The sequence below is a fragment of the Manacus candei genome, unplaced genomic scaffold (genome assembly GCF_025592945.1).
Source record: "Manacus candei isolate 608988 ecotype Guabito, Panama unplaced genomic scaffold, ASM2559294v1 h1tg000078l, whole genome shotgun sequence".
NCBI lineage: Eukaryota > Metazoa > Chordata > Aves > Passeriformes > Pipridae > Manacus > Manacus candei.
Genome location: NW_026138126.1, coordinates 3821383 through 3841122, shown reverse-complemented (window position 1 = coordinate 3841122; position 19740 = coordinate 3821383). Strand labels below are relative to the sequence as shown.

The following is a 19740-nucleotide window of genomic DNA, read 5'->3' as shown; positions in this document are numbered from 1 at the left end:
TGTTGGCTGCTTTAGGAGCTCTCAGAGCTGCCTTGCTGCAGACAGAGAAGTCAGAGCAGCAGTTTTCAATCGTTTTTGAACTGCAGAACCTTAAAAATCTGGGTTCAACAGTGTAGACACATCCTCTCCCAGCACAGCTGTGCCTGCTGAGATCCACCTCACCTCCTTGCCAGAACCCAAAGCCTGCTCCAACCTGCCAGCTGAGCTCCACATGGAAGTGCTTCCTAATATATTTTACTCCAAATGGGTTAGGTTAGCTGAGGCAGTTGAAAAGTCTTTGCTGACCTGGCTCATTCTCCTTGAAAAGAATTTGGAAGCAAAAGCCCAGTGTTGATCTAAAGATGTGATAACCTCTGGCAAGGGAACAGTTATGAACTGTGGGAGCAGAACTTCTCCAGTGAGCAGAGAACATGGACCCACACCCTGAGGCTTGGGAATGTGGTCCCAGCCCCTCCAGTAAGGTGGCTGTGGAGCTCTCACCTCTCCTGCTTAGGGTGCACAGAAGCCTCCAGTAATCTGCCTGCAGCAGTAATGGCAACTGCTTAGGCAGAGGGGAAGATATTCAGGACATTTTTAGCTGTCTCTTGATGTCATTAATAGCCAGAAGAAGTGGCATGAGCCCTGCCAGCACTGCATGGGGCAGCATTTTGGAATGACACCACTTTGCAGTTCAGGAGCAGTTTATTTTTGCTGCAGTTCTCAAACTGCTGTAAATAGTTCATGGACTGAACCCCTCAGTCACTTCCAATGAAAGCTCTCCCAGTCTTGGAAATGGTTGGAAATAAGTCTCATTTCTGCAGTCATAAACAGACTCTGTTAGAAGCCCTTGGCTGAGAGGGCAAGAGCAGTTTCTGCAGTGGGGTGAGGACAGCTCAGCTGGTGAGATTCTGCTTCCAGTTCGAGTTCCAGTAGCTCAGGGACAGCCTGCATGGAGCAGCCAGACACGGAGAAAACCCACTTTCACCTCTGACTGCCACACAAATGAGAGTTTCTCTGCTCCATTAACCCACCACTTTATGAGCTGTTTACTGGCCCTGCTGCTCAGCCTGAGAAAGGGTTGTTACATTTAGCAATGGACAAGCAGGAGAAAGCTGGGCTTGCTTTCCTTTTTCTGCCCCAATTCAAACACAGTCCCATGCTAGCCTGAGACAGGCTTTCTGTAAGAACAGATCTAAGGGTAGGAATTGCACCAAAAAAGCCCCATCACCACAGACAGCAAACACTGCTTAACACACAGCAAGAAAGAACCTGAATAAATGGCAAATCTGGTGCTCTTACCTGTCTGGCTTGCTGTCCAGGAAAGCAGTAAGTGGAGAGAAGACAAGACAAGACAAATGTTCAGGTTAGAAAGGACTTGCAGAGGAAAAGGGGAAGCATTTGCTCAGCTCTAACCCTGGCAGCACAGGTGGGAAGGTGGGCCCAGCAAAGATCACCCAATTAGATCAGAGCTAATGGGCACCAACAAGGTGTCTCCTGAGTCCCTGAGCCCAGAGCAGCTTCACACCTGCTGGGCTGCAGAGGACACACCCACGTGCATAAGTGAACACACCTGTGCAGATCAAAGATGGAGCTGGGTTAGGAGAGCTCCCTCCACTCTGGGTATGAGATGTCCCAGCTAAGGACTTCCTGGTGTTGGCCACTGCTGCCATCATTTATTTTGCTCAGCTTCTGCTTCCCTTCCTGTCCCCTTCTACTGCACAGTGAGGCCTGTGTGTGTTCAAGGGACCCCCAGTTCTCATCCACATGCCACGAGCTGCTCAGAAAGCCAAGGGAAAGGGGTTGTTCCCTCCTCTCTCCTGCATACTCACACCCTGCTCTTGTCTCCCAATTCCAGCAGAAAACCAGTTCGAGAGGAGGGGAGGTCTCTGCTGAGCCACAGAAGGTCAAAGATGCCTTCTCTGCATCCCCCTCACTGTGCCCACACACAGAGAAAGGGGGGCCTGAGGCTGTGAGCAGCAATTCTGGAGGAGGCAGGCAAGAGTCCTGACACACTCATTGCACACGTGTCTGTGAGACAAGCACGGGTTTCCTGAGAGTGCCACAAGGTAGATTCTGAAGCAGCAAGTCCCTGCAACCCACTGCTAAATCCTCCTGTGCCAGGCACACCCTTCCATTCCGTTGTGCCTCAGGGCTCCTCTCTCCAGTGGAAGGATTTCCCTCAGCTGACCACAGCAGGACCAGGGAGGACATTCCCTTCAGGGACCAGGGCTGGGGACACTCAGCAGGGTCTGGGATCTGGGCAATGAGCAGCTCTTACTTTTTGTAGAGCAGGATGGCGATGACGATGCAGATGATGAAGACCACGGCCAGCACGGGCCCGATGACCCAGATCAGCCCCTCCTCTCCATCGATGATGGGCTGCGGGTCAGGGTTGTCCAGCTGGATGGGGTCGGAGAAGGGACTTGCAGCAAAGGTCTGGAAGACAGGGAAAGGTGGTGGAGCAGAGCTCAGAGGTGGAATGGGGACTGAGAACAGCAGGCAAGCACACAGAATTCCACAGGAGGAATTGCTAGAGAGGATGTGAGCTCTCTGCAGCACAAACCAAATAATAACAGAGAAAAGGCCATTCTCTGTGAGCATCCATATCATGGAATATCCTGAGCTAGAAGGGACCCCCAAGGATCATCAGTCCAACTCCAGGCCCTGCACAGACACCCCAACAATCCCACCCTGTCCCTCAGAGCGTTGTCCAAATGTTCCTGGAGCTCTGGCAGCCTTGGGGCCGTGGCCACTGCCCTGGGGAGCCTGTTCCAGTTTCCCTCAGGGGGAAGAATCATAGGACAGGGTATCTTCATCCTACAGTGCTCCAGGTGACACAGAACACTGAAGGATCACACTCATGTGAACTCTAGCCTGCTTTGGGCCTGTGGCTCCCCTCATGCTGCAGCCAGGAAGGTGCTTTCAGAGAACCAGTTGGCTGTGCCTCTGTTTCACCACATCTCTGGGCCCTTGCCATTGCCACAAAAAACCAAAAACTTTTTCCAAGCTCTCATGTAACCATCTGGATTTTGACAGTCAGATGGGATTACAGAGCGAGAGGGAAGGGATTAAAACAAGAATTAACGCTTGGTCTGGTGACTGAAAAAAACCACCCCCCACAATTAAATACAAATTAATAAAATGCAGTATGTTCTGTTCCCTCTGCAGTGAACTGGGCTCTTGAGGAGAATCAGAGGAATAGAATCTTGACTAAAGGGCATTGCTTGTTCTCAAGAGCACTGCAATCTGCCCATTCCAGGGAGGATGCATTCCCACCTTACAGAGAAACTCCAGAAACCAAACTGCACAGAGGAGCTGGCATGGCTGGTTTGGGAGAGGAGCCAGGGACAGGACAAGAACAGTGGCTCTGAGTCCTTGAACTCCATCAGCCCTGAGCAGACTGAAATACTGCTCCATACTTGGGAACTGCTGTGGATCCAGGCTGCTGTGAGAGAGAGTCTGCAGCACCTTGTTCTAAAGCAGAAATTACCACAAGCTGCAGTAATCCGATTGAGAAACCCATTCAGAAGCGTGTCAGCCTAAGCCTTTAATATCAAGTACACAACCAAATATTTATTGGGGAAAAAACCCTCTGAAAACCCTTAATTTCCAATAGCTCCCTGCTACAATTCCACAGGGGGATTTAAGAACAACAGAGCATTAGGCTGTTTGCCATTGTGCAGGAGGGAGGAGGCAGGTAAATATTAAAACAGTTGTTTTCATAAAGCCAAACACAGCCCCAGTGAAAGCAGCAGCAATGTTGCAGTGGTAGAGAGCACATGTAGTTTTCCATAAAAAAAAAACTCCCCTTTGTGTGTGGTGGGAAATTTAGCAATGACCAGGGGGTGTGATGTGCTCCCAGAGCGGGATGTTTGGGGTCATCGTTCTGAGGAATTAAAGGACAGCCTTTAAAGGAAAAGGAGTCTGACCCAGGGCTCTCTGAACTCGAGTGTAAGTCCTGAGGGGACAGTTCAGTGTTCCTGCACATTCTGGACTCCAATTTGTAGCCACAAGTATACAAGTCCTGCCCAGGAAGACTGGGAAAATCAGAGCTGCCTGTGCCATTGGCCTGGCTGCTTGGAAGAGCATGTTTGTGTAATGCAGCCACAAGCACAAGCACCAACAGTTCCAAGAGCCACATCCAAAAGCTTCACAGCTGGAGTGGAAGGTCTTTACAAAATAAAAACCTGAAGGATCTGCTGGGAGAAAGTTCTGGGGAATGCCAGGAGGGCAGCAGGGCTGCTGGCAGCTGCCATGGGAGCAGCTGCTGCCTCTGGTCCATGATGGGGATGAGGGGCACAAGGATCTGGAGAGGGCAGGGGAAAGCAGGCAGCACTTCACAGAATCACAGAATATGCTGAGTTGGAAGGGACCCACAAGGATCATCAACTCCAACCCTCAGCCCTGCACAGGACCATCCCCCAGAGTCACACCCTGTGCCCCAGAGGATCATCCAAGCACTCCTTAAGCTCTGGCGGCCTTGGGGCTGTGCCCACTGCCCTGGGGAGCCTGGGCAGTGCCCAACCACCCTCTGGGGGAAGAACCTTTTCCTGAGATCCAACATAACCCTGCCCTGACACAGCTCCAGGCCATTCCCTGGGTCCTGTCCCTGGTCCCCACAGAGCAGAGATCAGTGCCTGCCCCTCCTCTGCCCCTGCCCAGGAAGTTGTAACTGCAGTGAGGTCTCCCCTCAGTCTCCTCTTCTCCAGCTGAAAAGACCAAGTGCCCTCAGTGTCCTCACATGGCTTCAAATCAAGGCCCTTCCCCATCCCCGTTGCCTCCTTTGGACACTCTCTAAGAGGTTAATATCTTTCTTATATTATGGTGACCAAAACTGCCACAATACTCAGGGTGAGGCCTCACCAGTGCGGAGCAGAGCGGGACAACTTACGGCCTCAGGTTCCTGCAGCACTGCCAGGATGAAGATGACATATTTCTGCCCCGGCTCCAGGGCTCTGTTCTCAAAGTTGTCGTAGTGTTTCATGTCCCCCAGGATGAAGTGGGAGGGCAGGGAGCGGAACCGGGCAGCGATGTAGGGCTTGGGGAAGTCCAGCTGTCGGGAGTGACGGAGGCTGCGGCGCCGGAGCCTGGCAATGTCCTGAACCAGCTGCAGGAGGCAGAGGAACGCTCTGAACCCCAAGAAGGGAGTGGCAAGGAGAGCCAATCCATCCCTCCCAGACTGCCCACACCTTGGCTACTCTGAATGTGGGGAGCAGGAACCCCAAAGGTCCCTTCCCAGCTCTCAGCTCACCATCCCACCCCTTACAGATGCTTGCTCTCTCCCCACAGCTGGCTCTGGTTTCACCCACACTCACCTCCTCCAGGTCCATCTCCTCAGGGCTGCCCAAGGGGTTGAGGAACTGTCCTCCCCGGGACTTCCTCAGGGGCACCACCACAATGTAGAAAGCCCTAAGAGTTGGGAATAATCAGAAGAAATAGAAGGAACAGAAGGAATTAATCTCCTTCCACAAGCCACAGAAGAAGAGAGTGCACACACTGATGTAGGTTTGCCCAAACTGCCCCACTGGCTCAACCCAGCAAGCCCCTTATTTTTAATTTAGCAGAATTGTTATTCCTGGAAGGAGCTGGAATCAGTGCCCCCCCCCCATGTCTCCCTTATGTGTTCCTTTTGCATTTCTTTGGCTTTCCCTCTTAGCTCTGGGAAGCACCCCCAAAAGGCAAGAGTCAGGAAAAGGCTGAAAATGGAGGGAACACTCGTGGGTTTGTACTGTGGCCTCCAGCCATCAGGGCTGAACCCCAAAACATGAACTGAGCACCCCCCCAACCAGCAGTTTAACAGGGACCTACTGGACAGGCACAGAGCTCTTCACATCAGGGAGAATCACCACCACGTTGCCATCGGCATCAGGCTTGTGGGTCACCTCTGGCTTCTTGGACAACATGTCAGCAGCAGTCCAGGCAGCAACGTTCTGCTGCAGCCCCCCCATGCTGTTGCCCTGGTTCATCAGCACGAAGTTGTAGAAGGTGCGGGGCCTCAGGTGGGTGATGAGTTTCTTGGTGGTGCGTCCGTCCACGTCCACGTGCAGCCCGTTGTACTGGATCTGTGGGAGGGGAAGAGGTTGTCCCATGAGCAAGGCTGATACTGCTCAAACAGCCAAACTCCTTCCCTTTCCTCCCCATTCCTTTGGTTTGCAGGGATCACAGGGCACTCAGCTGTGCCAGAGAACAGAAGCGTTTGAGTGGGGAGCTCTTGATCTCTTGTGCCCACTGCACGAGGCAGATGCAGGTCAAAGCCTTCAGATTCCTCTGGGAAGAGCAGTTTTTATCCAGAAATGAATATGGAAAATGGAAAAATTATTATTTAGGTTGGAAAAGACCTCCAAGATCATCGAGTCCAAGCTGTGACTGATCCCCACCTTGTCATCCAGCCCAGAGCACTGAGTGCCATGCCCAGTCATTCCTTGGACACCTCCAAGGATGGGGACTCCAAACCTCCCTGTTCAGCCTCTTCCAAAGTTTAACAACCCTTTTCATGAGGAAATTCTTCCTGACCGAAAAGTAACTTGTCTGGGGAAGCGAAGATTTGGTAACAGAGATGGGAATGCAACCCAACAGCCCTGATTTTCAGCCCACTTCCTTGAGGTAGTGATCAACCATTACCTGCCCATATCTGAGGCAGGAATCCAGAATTCTTGCCTCTTACAACTTCTTATTCAACCCAAAAGACAAGATTTCCAGGAAACTGGGAAGAAACACAGATCTGACTCCTGAATTCCACTTGCCTTGTATGGGGTAGGAGAGTTGTAGTTCTCAGGGAACTCCCAGCTCAAAAGGACGGATGTCTTTGTCACCATCTTCACCTTGAAGTTTTTGGGTAAAACTGCGGAGAAAAAAGTGAGGAGGAAGGGGAGAAAGGAGAAGAAAAGGCAGCAGAGGGAAGGAAGAGCAGGAAAGAGAAGGAAGAGAATGTCAGGCGCTGGAAGAGGGCTCTGCCAGGCTGGGTCTGGCTGCGGCTGCCGGAATGGAAGGGATTGTTCCCTCCTCCACACTGTGCTTGAGTTTTGCCAAGGTCCATCTCCCAGTGCTCCCTGTTCCCTTGCCTAACCCCAGGGAGGGCCTGTGGCTTTGCCCCCACACTTTTGGGCCTGGGTGGCTGCTGCAGGAACGAGGTGCTGGCTGGCTGAGCATGCTCAGGTGAGGAAACCCATCCCAGCTCACGGTCTGAGTGTGGTGGTTTTTTGTTGGTTTTTTTTTTTTTTAGTTTTCTCTTTAATTTTGGCTGTTTGCAAAAGCTGAAGAAAAGGCTCTTCCCACCTGTGTGTAGCGACTGGCCCCCCCCTCCAGGTGCCAGTGACAGAAGGTGTCCGGACTTAACTTAGAAGAAAGTGGTAAAAGGGACTTACCTGGCACAAGGCAGAGAGGAGCGGAGGGACTGAGTGTGACACCACAATGCTTTGCATTTACTCACGAGCCTGGCTGAGCCTGGCCTGACCTCTCCAGCTCTCTTGCCTCCCGGCACCAGCCCCGGATACAAGGGGAGAGAGGGAGGAGAAACCGGTAAGTCCTACCTTGATCCAGCTGGAACGTCCGATACTGGACGGTCGGGCTGTAGGGCCCGGGGCCTTTACTGGTGTGAGCACGGATTTTAACATCATAGGCGGTGTTGGGTTTGAGGCCGTTGAGGGTGTACGAGTTCTCTGGGGAGGGGGGCAGGTCTTTCTCCAGCAGGTTGCCGGGAGAACCGGCTTCCCGGTAGGCCACGGTGTATTTGACGATGGCTCCGTTGCGCTCGGCCAGCACGGGGGGCAGCCAGCCGAACTGCACCGACATGGCAGTGACGTTGCTCGCCTCGAGGATTTGGGGGTAACCCTTGGGGATGTCTTCGGGAGTGGTGAGTTCCTGCACAGCTTCCTCCCCGAAGCCAGCCCGGCTTTTCACGGCCAGCTTGAACACGTACGTGGCGCCCTTGTGGATGCTGGGAGCCGTGTACTTATCCTCCAGCGCCGAGAACTCCAAGGTGGCCAGAGGGTCGACGTCCTTGCGGCCAAACTGGAGCCGGTAGCCCAACACCTGGCCTTCCGCGTCCAACGGAGGCTCCCACTTCACCAGGAGAGTGTTCTCCTCTGTCTGGTGCACAGACAGGATGGGCTTTCCTGGGACTAGGAGAGAGAAGAGAGACACCTTCAGCCAAAGGTGGGACAAGGGGAGAGTGGCAATGTTCCAGCTGGGCTCTGTGTGCCATAGGGTGTTCCCGTGTAACACAAGCTGCTCTCACCCACCCTGTGCAGGTGGATGGTGTCTATCCGGTTTAGGAAATGAGGAGCACTGCCAACATGTCAGCTGTGAGGTACTGACACATTTCTGGATTTATTTTCTCTCCTGTGCTCAGGATGGAAAGATGTGCACAGCTCCTCCCGTATTCCTGGACCACACACCCTCCCACTGCTGGGAAGAACAAACTCAGGAGTCCTGACTCCCAGCCTCCTGTCCCAGTTGCTTCCCAGAGCAGGGAAGAACAAACCTGGAGTCCCCAAACTCCTGTCCTTTTTCTCTCTCTCTCTATTACACAGCCCAACTCATGCAGAAAGAGACTGGAACAGATTGGCTCAGGCTGGGAAGTCCAGAGCAGCTGAGGGTGAAGTAATGAAGGATGGGGAAGGAAGTCTGGGCAGCCCCAGGTCCCGAGCAGCAGGCACAGGGCCAGCTCAGCGAGGCTGGCAGGCAGCTCATTGCCCAGTTGGGTACAGAAGGAAGCACAGAGAGTGGAAACAGAGCCCAAAATCTGTGCAAGGCAGAGGGCAGGGAGAGCTGCTGCTCCCTCTGTGTGGTTTTTCTCCTCTGGAGGAAGTGAGAAGCCCTCCAAGTGCTGGGGTGTTTCCAGCGAGCTCCTCCTTAACCTGTCAGGGAGCTCCTCCGCATTTGGGGGGATTTGGGGGAGCTCAGCAGTGCCATGTCTCTGCCTAATGAGCCCTGGCACTGCCTGACTGCCAAGCAAGCCCACAGCCACAGTTAAACGACACGTGCAGGCCCAGAGGTTCCCGAAGGCGGAGAAAGCAGAGCATTAATTCCAGCAGCTCACGCGTCATTGACACTCAGCTCCACTATTAGAGACATAATTCCCTCCTCTCCGCCTTGGTGTTTCTCCTGGTCGGGCAGGAGAAGGAAGAATGGAGTTGGGAGGGACCCCATCCTGCTCTCCCAGCTTAAGCCCAGCTGAGGGGTGAGGGTTGGAATGCGGGAGTGGCTGACAGAGGGAGCAGCGAAGGATGCAGGGTCCTGACAGGGAAAAACTGGGGAACCCCTTCTGTCTGATGCCTCCACTGACACCTGAACACGAGGATGAAGGTCTGTCTCTGAAACAAATGCTTTACTCCTTCCAAACTGCCAAAGGATGGCTAGGCAAGGAGCTGGGAGAGGCAGCCTCCTCCCTTGGGAATGCCCAAGGAACACATTAAAGAGAAAAACAACACCATTACCTTTATGTTTCAGTTTTTATCACAAATGTTACTATAATCAGCTGAGCCTGAAAGTATTACATCTGCACAACAAATATTGTTTGGAAGGAAGGTGAAAAGAAAGCGCAGTGGGGGGAAGTGTTTTATTTTGCTATTGGTTTGGACAGTAAAGGAGAAAATTGGATGTATTACTGTATTTAAATTCAGCCCCCAGCCCTGAATGATAAAGAAAGAAATCTCTCCTCACAGAAGGTGTATTGACTCAACACTGCAAAGAAGGTAAGAATGTTACAGAGCCATTTGGAAGATTTTTTTTTTTTAAATAGCTATTTCAGATTGGGGGAAATTGAGTTTTGGGTAATAGCTGCTGTGCTGGAGAAAACATCTCTCTGTGACAGATCACCTGCACTGCAAATCCTAATGGGGAGAGATGAGGGAGGGTGACAAGAGAGACTGACAAGGGAGCAAGGCAGAGAGAAAGGCTCTGAGAGAGGAAAATGGAAAGGCTGGAGAGCTTTGGGAAGAAGGAAAGGAGAGAACTAGTGAGGAGAAACATGGGCATGGCTGGAGGGGAAGGAGAAGAGGGTGAGTGAAGCAAAAGGCTTCTCACAGCACAGTGACACTGCAAGGGGTGAGCACAGGAGCCTGAGGGCTGGCACCAAAGGTGACACCTGCAGGAGCTGTGTCCTGGAAAGCAACCTCCCTCTCCTGAGAACCAGTCTCTGAACTGGGCAGGGGAGGCAGGAGGGGAGAGAAAGGCTGAAATCCCACCCACTTGTCTAAACAAGGACATGAAATGAGATGGGGATGTGAGTCAGGGCAGGGAAAAGGCAAGAACAGGGAGGACACTGGCAGCTCCAGCCCTGTGTGTTCCAGGAAGGGCTCCCGAGCTCTCTGTCCTGCACACTGGGCTGAGTGTCTGAGCTGCCTCTGGAGCATGGACAGAGGTTTCCAGCTTAATTCTGCAGTGCTGGCAGAGGCCTTAAATGCCTGCAGAGGCACAGCAGTGTTCTCCCAGAAACAAGGGATGATGTCAGTTTATGCAGCTGCTATGGGCAAGGTGAAGACAACAGCTCCAGAACCAAGAAGTGAATAAACAGATTATCAGGGTTGGGAAGTTACAGATAGAGAAGTGTAAAGAGGAGAAAGCCCTCACTTGAAAGCAGGAAAAAAAGAAAGAGCATGAGCAAAATGGAATGAAAGAAGGTAACCACAGTCCAACAAGAGATGGGCTGGGTGAGGGACAGCTCCAGGTCTTCCTTCACTGCACAAAGCCCTGCTTGCAAAGCAGAGCAGGGGTTTAAGTCATGAGAGCAGAACCCCCAGATGCTGTGAGGGCAGGTGATGTGTGTACCTGTCCTTTCTGCCTGCTGCACAGCTGTTTGGGGGAGCAAGGGGCACCCTGCTGCCCTTTGTCATTCCTCTGTTCAGGCCCTGCCATCCTGGCTTGGCACCAGTGTCTGTACTGAGGCTGGCAGGGACTGTGCCAGGAAGGTCAAAGGAGGGATGAACCTGGGTATGTGCAGGCAGAGCCCAGGTCCCCGAAATGTGAGCCAGGAAAGGTCAATACTGTCACTACTTCTCCCTCTGCTAGTCCTGAACACAGGGGATGTATATTCAGACATGATGCCAGAAGAGAAGAGTGGGAGGACAAACCACCACTGTCTCCTGCTGCTCTTCAGATCTTTGCAAGTCCCCACCACAACAGCAGAGCTCTGCCTCTCCTGGCCCCAGCGTAGCTACACAGTCCCTCCAGTGTCACACCAGGCAGTGTCTCTACTGCTGGTGCACTGGAAGTTACAGAATTAAAAGTGATGAATTCATCCCCTGTTGCATTTCTGGGTGTGCCTGGGCTTCCTGCAGCACTGGGCAGAAAACTGTGACATCTGGTGAGGGCTGCACGTGAGGAACGAAGGGGTTTGTGCTTTGCTGGAATTAATTTGGGGCAGCACGGCACTTATTGCAAGTCTGTCCTTCAAGAAGGGAGTGGGAGAAAAGAAGGTGAGCCTGGAGAAAAGAGCACCTTGGCTTTAGGAAAGGGATGAATGCCAGTGGTTCAGGAAAAGGCTCTCACCTGCACCCTTGGTGGTGACCACCTTGGGCTTGCTGCGAGCACCATCTCCCTTCATGGTGTAGGCGGCGACGGTGATGGAATATGAAGTCTCTGGCTGGAGCCCAGCAATGACCATTTCCTGTTTGCAAGATTCCAAAGGAAAATCCTGTCAGTATTCGGGTCCACACACACGGGTAGATCTCTCCTCCTTGCAGGAGTCTCAGCCCTTTTCCAGCATGCAGGAAAACATTGAATCCGAAAGCACGAGACACTCTGGGGCGACTAGAGCTGTGGGAACTGGTAGGAGAGTGAGAGCCACAGGATGAGGCACACACACCTCTGTGAACACAGCCTGGCTCTACAGGGCCTTGTTCAAGGCGTTCTCCAGATCTACCTCTCACACATTCCCTGTTTCTACACAAACCACTTCAGCATCCAAACGCCGCCGCTCCCTTCAAAGCTTTCCTCTCCACTGTGCAGCCTCAGAGGAGGGCTCAGAGGTTTCAGGGAGATTACATTTTTTTCACCATTACCCCCTCTCTTCTCTCCTCAGAGATATTTTTAATGCCTTCACAATATTAAAGGGATTGCTTGAACGTAAAGTGCAAGACAACGTTTTCAGCTCGCCCACTAAAGCTCCCTCCTAAATCCCACCCCCTCCTTCCCATCCTCTATCAGCCTTCCCACACCTGGCTCCCAGGAGCTTTTGTTGGAACACTGGCCTGAAGAACAGCCCTTCTCCAGGAGGGACCCAGCCCTTCAAAGGGCTGTGTTGGAAAAGGAACACCCGTGCTAAATCAAACAGGATGACAGCACATGCAGCAGGGTTTTCCCCAAGGCCTCGGAAAGGAGGGAGATGGGAATACTGTGCATTTTTATGGCTTTCCTCTACCACCCCTTCATGCTTTTGATATTAAATCTCAGGGCAGCACTTGGGAAGAATTTGTTAGTCCTGAAAATAACTATTTCCCCAAAGATGAGCGGGGAGTGGAACGGCAGAACTTCAGAACTGTGGGATTTTGATCAATGGGTCTGGAAGCTGTAGGATGCAGGGACAGGTCCGTCTTCTGGAAGTCAAGAACTTGTTCTGCTTTCACACCTGCCACTGAGTTTTATTAAGATTTTAGGCAAGGGGCTTTGCCTTTCAGGAGACTCAGTTTCTCCATCACAAAAATAAGAGGCCCCCTCGCTTCTGTAGGGCACTTGGCAATCTCCAGGAGACACAAATACAGTCAGTTTAGTCATGTGTTATCTTAGGACCCTGTCATTCCAAGGAGGAAATGCTTTCTCTTGCTGCTTTGTAGCTGCAAGATTATGGAAAACATTTATCATTTTAGCAGAAATAGCAAATGCCAAACAGCCAGGCTGATTTTAAGGTACTTACAAGTAAAAGCACCAATAGGGATTCAGTGCTTTGTATCAATGAGTTTTTAAGAATCTTGGCCCTTTCAGGGCACAAAGTGTTTGTTTATGCCCTGTTTGTTTACAGCTCATGACTCATGGATTATGAATTCCCAGTGCTTCCCAGCCTAACTATCTTTTCCAGACACAGAGGTGTTGCAGACCAGCCCACATGAGCACCCTTGTCTAGTGGAAGGTGTCCCTGCCCATGGCAGGGAGTGGAACAAGATGGTCTTTAAGGTCCCTTCCAACCCAAACCATTTTAGGATACTGACATGTTCAAGGCAGTCCAAAAATTCAAGATCCCATCTGCTTCCCCATGGAGGAGCAGCAGATCCATCTTTCCTCTGGAGCCAAAGGGAAAACCCTGTGGGATTGCAGCGTGCTGACAAACGACACGATCACAGAGGGTCACAGATCATAGTGACAGGGTGGGGACAATGCATGGGAACACCACCAACGGGCTCTAAAACAGGCACACAGGCACTGCAAAAAAAATAAAGGAAAAGGAAAATATCACACCACAACAGGAAGTGGGAGAAGGGAAGGGACAGAACCAGGATGGGAGAGGATTTTTACTGGTTTACTTACATATTCAGCAGTGTCATCTGTTTCCCACTGGGCAGAGAACAAGAGAGGTTTGGCACGTGAGAATACAAGAGGGGAAAGAAGGGAAAGACAGAGACACAGCATGAGGAAGGAGTCCCTGAGCAAGCAGCCACACAAGGTCAGAAGTTACCAGGCCAGCATGAAGGAAGAAGTAGAGTGGGAAAAATTAGTAGATTCCACTGTGGCCTCTGCCTGAATTAAAAAAATTCCCAGACCCGGGGAGGACGGATGATATTTAGTTCAGCGCTGGGACAGCAGTTCATACTCTTCCAAGTAACTATTGCCTGGGAGCACAAATGAACTGCAGAGAGACAACACAGACCTTGTCACAGGTTCTCATCTGCCTTCTCCAGTTACGGTGCTCGGGATGAGACACGGCAGCCGCAGCACCCACCCCCTCAAGGATTCCAGAGGAGATTGGAGCAGGTGGGTCCTTACCTGGGCATCAGCCAGCATGATGTCCTTGATCTGGGGCAGCCCCCGGGCCTCTCCGTTCTCCATCCGGACATAGTGCACCTGGTATCCCCGGATCTGGCCGTGCTGGCGGTTCTGGACTGGAGAGCGCCAGAACACTTGGATTGCAGTTGAGTTCAGGACCTCCACCTCCACTTTCCGAGGTGGTGCACTGGGCACTGCGAGGAAGGGAAGGAAGGGGAAACAGTCACTCAGGGATTTCTGGCTGGAGCCTGTCACTGCACCTACGGGACATGCACAGCCTGAATCTGCAGCCCAGAGACAAGGGGGAAACTACCCAACTAGGAAGGGGAGACCTACCAAAGTAGGATGGGGAGACCTACCCAACCAGGAGGAGGAAACCTACCAAAGTAGGATGGGGAGACCTACCAAAGTAGGATGGGGAGACCTACCCAACTAGGAATGGGAGACCTACCAAACCAGGAGGAGGAGACCTACCCAACTAGGAGGAGGAGACCAACCAAACTAGGAGGAGGAGACCTATCAAAGTAGGAAGGGGAGACCTACCAAACCAGGAGGAGGAGACGTACCAAACTAAGAAGGGGAGACCTACCAAACTAGGAGGGGGAGACCCAACCAACCAGATATCTCATCATCCATCACCAGTCCTACCCAGTGAAACAGGGAAGAAGCTCTAGGGGACCTAATATGCGTGGCTTGGAGGTCTGGAGGGAACAGGTCCACCTCATCATCCAGCCATCCTTCCACAGGCTCCTTTGTGCCCAGTTTGCTCAGATGGAAGGAACCAATACAGTTCCAGATCTCATTCCAAGGGCAAAGGCAGTTTCTAACAAGCCAGGAAAGCTGTGGTCCTGCCCATGGGAGGTCAGGGTGGAGAGGATCAGGAGAGGGACTTGCCCGTGGAGCTCCCTATTCTCTCAGGCAGGGCAGGTGGCTTATAACCACTGCAGAATCTCAGGACAGCAAACAAAAGATGTCTTGGATAGAATTTGGGCTGATTTTTTGGAAATAATAACAATAATAATAGTGACAACTACAACACAGGGTGTGAGAGCTTAATCTGCAAGAACACCCCACTTCCTTTGGGAGGGTCCAGTTGGGTGTGGGCAGAGGCTCAGAGAAACAGGATCAACATTGAGGACAAACCTGATGCTTTTTTATAAATTCTTTTGATTTGGGACAGAGGAAGAACACCTGAGAAGTTTGAGATTTCCTTATGTTATTTACTTGGCCTATATTACCTGAGGTCCTACCCTCACAGGGAGGGTGCTCCTCTCCCTTCATGCACACATTCCTGCTTTTTCCTGGTTTTATTTTATTGTAGAAATACCAGGGAAATTCAAGTCTCTGAGTGGGGCCACTGACCTGTTGTCACTGAAGGTTTCTGGAAACTTTAACAGATTCCTCCTTTCTACTACTAACCAAAACTTTGACTTAAGGAGGAGCCAGTAACAGGGAATGTGTGGGAAGAACTCTTAATATTTTAAAACGTGCTCTGGGGCACAGGGTGGGATTCTTGGGGCTGTGCTGTGCAGGATCAGGAGCTGGACTTGGATGATCCTTGTGGATCCCTTCCAACTCAGGACGTACTATGATTCTATGAAACCAGTTTCTGGCAGCAGCAGTCTCCTCTGATTCTGGTGCCTTGCTGCCTCAGCTGATCCTGGCTCAGTAAGGGCATCTTTTCAGGGACAGTGGTGCAGCTGGATGTTAAAAAAGCCCCCCAGAAGTCTGAGAAATGCCCTAAAGCAGGGCAGGACAACCCTCCAGACCCCAGTGCTCAGAGGGCTCGGGGAGATGGCAGCAAAGGGCAACTCACAGCTTTATGTTCATCACCCCAGTGGTCCCAACCTCCCTGGGGCATCACCAGCTACCCATCTATTGCCACGGCACTAACAGCTTCACCAGTGCTACATCCTGCAGGGGCAAAGGACTTTAACACCTCCTCTGGGTCTGCCTGGTGTGCCAACACAAAGTAAGGGGCCCGCTGGGGACCGGAGGTTGGGTGTGATCCCCCTCCAGCTTTGGTCTCACAGCACAGGAGGCGTAAGAAGGGACTTGAACCATGGGAAGGGACCGGAGCCATGAGAAGGGACCTGAGCCATGGGAAGGGACTTGCTGGCACAGGAACAGCCCCCTCCAGGGCCACGAATTCCCCAGGGGACTCGGGGAGGGGGGGGGTGAAACCCAGAAGAAGCTCAATTACCATCTTCATCCGTGCGGACGATAACCGGCGAGCTCTCCGGGCCCGGCCCCACCTCCGTGTGAGCCACCACCGTGACGCGGTACTCCGTCCACTTCTCCAGGGACTCCAGAAGGATCTGACTGGTGGTTGGGGGGATATCATTCACCTCCTTAAGCTCCGTGTCCTCCGAGTCCAGCGCTCGATAGTAGACGCTGTATCCAGCCAGGACGCCGTTCTGGCTCTCGGCCGGAGGCGGCCGCCAACTTACCAGAATGGCGGTGGATCGTGTGCTGACACATTTTACATCTTGAGGGGGGGCAGACGGTTCTACGAGGGGGGGGGGGAAAATTCAGGAGGGGGGGAGAAGGGGGAAAAAAAAGAGGAGGAGGAGGAGGAGGAGGAGGAGGAGGAAGGGGGGGAAAAAAAAAACAAACAAAAGATGGGAAAGGTAAAAGAAAAAAAAAAGGAAAAAATGGTAACAAAAAAATCTAAAATAAAACGTACGAAAATTTGGTTTAGGAAGATAAAATTAAAAGAGGAGAGAGCTTTTTTTTTGTTGTTGTCGTTGTTGTCGCCTTTTTTTTTTTTTTGAAACGAAGAGGGTTTGTTTTTTTAAAAAAAAAAAAAAAGCCAACGGAAATTAAATGGGGCATCAAAACTGAAATGGTGCAAAGCAAAGGACTAAAGCAGCAAGTGGGCTCGCCAAGAGGGGTCCTGCTGCTTCCACTGAGCATGGCTGGCACAAACTAAGCACCCAGCTGCATCCTATAAAAGCCCTTTCCTTTGGCTCCCTGTTTTACATCAGTCTGGCAAATCCTGCCCTGGCTGGGAAAGTACTTTTTTCCAACCTCAGTCTCTGGCATCTTGAATTTCTTTGAAGGGATCTGTGAAAATTAGGTAAGAAAAGCAAATCTTTTGCCAGGAGGCTTAAATTTAAGAGTTTGTACCTCCAGATGGAAGCGATTAGTTGTCCACAGACTGGAGGAGGCCAAATCCCACGGTGGGAATGCCCAGGACACTGCCAAGCAATGAGCCCATGGTGTGTTCAGAGAGGAGGGTTTGGAGAAAACACTTGCAGAAGGAGGGAGGCAGTGGGGTTTGGTGAGGTATTCAGGCACCAAGTGGGATTTTCCAAAGCAGCAGTAGGTCCAACTCCCACTGCCTGAACTACACCAGGGTGTTTCTGAACATCCCAGGAGGGCACCTCGGGAAGGGTGGCCCTACACAGCTCCTGTTCATCCTGTGAGGAAACATTGGGAAGTGTGGCCCTGCCCAGCCACCTTCTCAGGGTGGCAGCAGACACCTGGCTAAGGGTGGTGAGGAGGTGGGGGAGGTGGAAGCTCCAGCTCTTGGTGCAGGGCTGTGCCTGAGGTACAGGAGAGCTGCAGGAAATGTGGGTTTGTTAATGGAGATGCCACAGGTCTGAGACCTTGGCAAAGTCTGGACAAAGGGTCTGTCACTTCTGTACTCCAACCTGAGCCTGGGCACTTGGGGGAATTCATGGAATCTCAGGATGGTTTGAGTCGGAAGGGCCCCAAAGTTCATCCAGTTCCACCCCCTGCCATGGGCAGGGACATCTTCCACTAGACCAGGTTGCTCCAAGCCCTGTCCAGCCTGACCTTGGACACCTCCAGGGATTAGATCACACTTCTGTCCATCCCTAATGACAATCAATCAGCCTGGGGAAGCACAGTGTGATCCATTTTCGAGGCAAATCTATAAATCCAATCTCACCCAACTGCAATAAAGAGCTTTTAACTCTCTGCAGACACTGCCAGAAACTGGGGCGAGCTTACAAGCCCCCCAAGTATCACCTGGAAGAAGCAGTGGATAAAAGCTGGTCACAACTCCTCATTCCTCTGATGCTTTTTATTTAACAAAAAGCTCTTTAACTGAGGAACGGTTGTTTTCAAACCTTGTACCTCCATCCTGAGTCACAAGCAGATCTTTAGGCCCAATTTGCCTTGAGGACTCTGCTGAATCCTTTGGCCAGTTTGCACTGGAGTGAGAGCCACACATTTTCCACATTCCTCCACAAGACAGAGGGAAGTGGGTTTGCAGAAAGGGCAAAGATACTCCTTCCTCTGCAGTCTGAGCACCCTGCCCAGCAGGATATTTGGGGTATTTTCCTCCTATTTCTATGCTTTGTTTCTGTCTTTAACCTGGCAGAATGACCCCCTTCTCCTCAGCAACTCCCAGTGAGGAGGCTGAGTGCCCCAGCCATGGCTGGCCACACAAAATAACACAGAATATGTCAAATGAACAAAACCAAAAGGAACAAACTGGAAAATAAAACATAAATCAGGCTAGTAATTTGAAACAAAAAAAAATCAGAAAGAAAATCATAATAATAAAATAATACTGATATAAAAAGTGACTCCTTCCAGAACATTCCCAGTCTGTTTACCTACCTTCCACGCTTCAACTGCTAACTTATAAGACTTTCTTACAAGAGAGCAAGAGGAACTGAGCTACGAGGCCAGACCAAGCTCCTGGTGGGTTTCTGCACATGACTGGCTTTTAAAATGCCACTCTGCCCATGACTAGTCATCCTGAGTCCTCCCCCTGCCAGCAGAACCTCAGCTATTGCAGAAATGGCAATTTTGGACCCCAATCTGATCTCTTTTGCTAAGCTATCAGCACAGAGAGCAGGGAGCAGGGTGGCACATTCCCACTGATGGATCTCCTTCCCTGTGGCTCTCTCCATCTGCCAGGATTGATGCAGCACCTTACCCAGAACAGAGGTCACTGCTCCTCCCACACCCCAGAACCAACTCAAGTCCGTTTCAAGATATGGAGGGAAAGGCTGAGCCCTCTCCCACTGCTGCCAGGATGCCATTCCCTTCTTTTTTTTCCTCCCCAGCAGAGGCTGGTCATATTCAAATCCACCTCTCTTACTCACAGCAGCCAAAGCCACCACAGCCGAGAAACCCACTGCAGAGAGGGTCTGACCTGACCTACCCTTCCATCCTGAACCTCATTCTGAAAGCCCCAGCGAGCAGAGCTCAGCTCCAGCCGGCCCTGGGGTCACTGCACCGCAGCTGCTGCGCGTGTCTCGCTGCTCACTCACCCTCTACTCCAGCACAGGGACCTACCGAGAGGCCCTGAGGTGAGGCCTCCTTTTGGGATGGTTTGCACTTTCTCTGGTCAAAAAGGAGGGGTTGGGGGGGGTGATATGGGAGAAGGCCCAGGTTCCCCCCGGGCCCCCTCCCCGTCACTCTCATCGCCCGCAGCACTGGAGGGAAGGAGCCGCCCAGTGCTGGCTGAGGCTGGAGACGCGCCCGGGGAGCTCATGGCACTGTGATTCCTTCACAATCCAGCCCAACCTGTGTGACCCTGGAGACGTGGGGACAGCACGGGGACCCGGGGAGCTGCTGCAGGAGGCCAAGAGCCACAGCCCAAACTGGGGGCTGCGAGTTCACATCTGTAACCAGCCCCTTCGCTGGACAGGGAGCCGCGGCACGGGCAGGAGCCCCCAGCGAGGAGAGCACCACCTTTGTCTGCTGGCCTGTTTTAACCAGCAGACAGCATTTTGGGATCCCTCCCCACCCTCCCATGGGCTCCAGGACATCTGTGAGTGTGTGCAGAGCCACACACCCGTGGGTGAGCCTGCAGCAACAGGGTGGACTGTATTTGTGAATCTGCTTGAGACCAGCCAGTTA

The 19740-nt window shown here is 52.0% G+C and overlaps 1 protein-coding gene across 9 annotated transcripts in view; it reads right to left on the bottom strand.

Annotated features, from left to right (window-relative positions):
• PTPRS (protein tyrosine phosphatase receptor type S) overlaps positions 1–19740 on the bottom strand; it is a 166838-nt gene that overhangs the window by 23768 nt on the left and 123330 nt on the right. For 5 of the 9 annotated variants that reach the window (XM_051810457.1, XM_051810465.1, XM_051810456.1 and 2 more), the window contains 11 exons: positions 16100–16405; positions 13897–14090; positions 13441–13467; positions 11470–11587; positions 7509–8099; positions 6723–6820; positions 5788–6041; positions 5295–5388; positions 4871–5086; positions 2258–2415; positions 1279–1290 (listed from right to left, as the gene is read on the bottom strand). In XM_051810457.1, coding sequence (XP_051666417.1) covers positions 1279–1290; positions 2258–2415; positions 4871–5086; positions 5295–5388; positions 5788–6041; positions 6723–6820; positions 7509–8099; positions 11470–11587; positions 13441–13467; positions 13897–14090; positions 16100–16405 — 2068 coding nt within the window. The remainder of the gene's footprint in view (positions 1–1278; positions 1291–2257; positions 2416–4870; positions 5087–5294; positions 5389–5787; positions 6042–6722; positions 6821–7508; positions 8100–11469; positions 11588–13440; positions 13468–13896; positions 14091–16099; positions 16406–19740) is intronic. The other 4 variants (XM_051810458.1, XM_051810460.1, XM_051810461.1 and 1 more) reach the window with 3 other exon arrangements.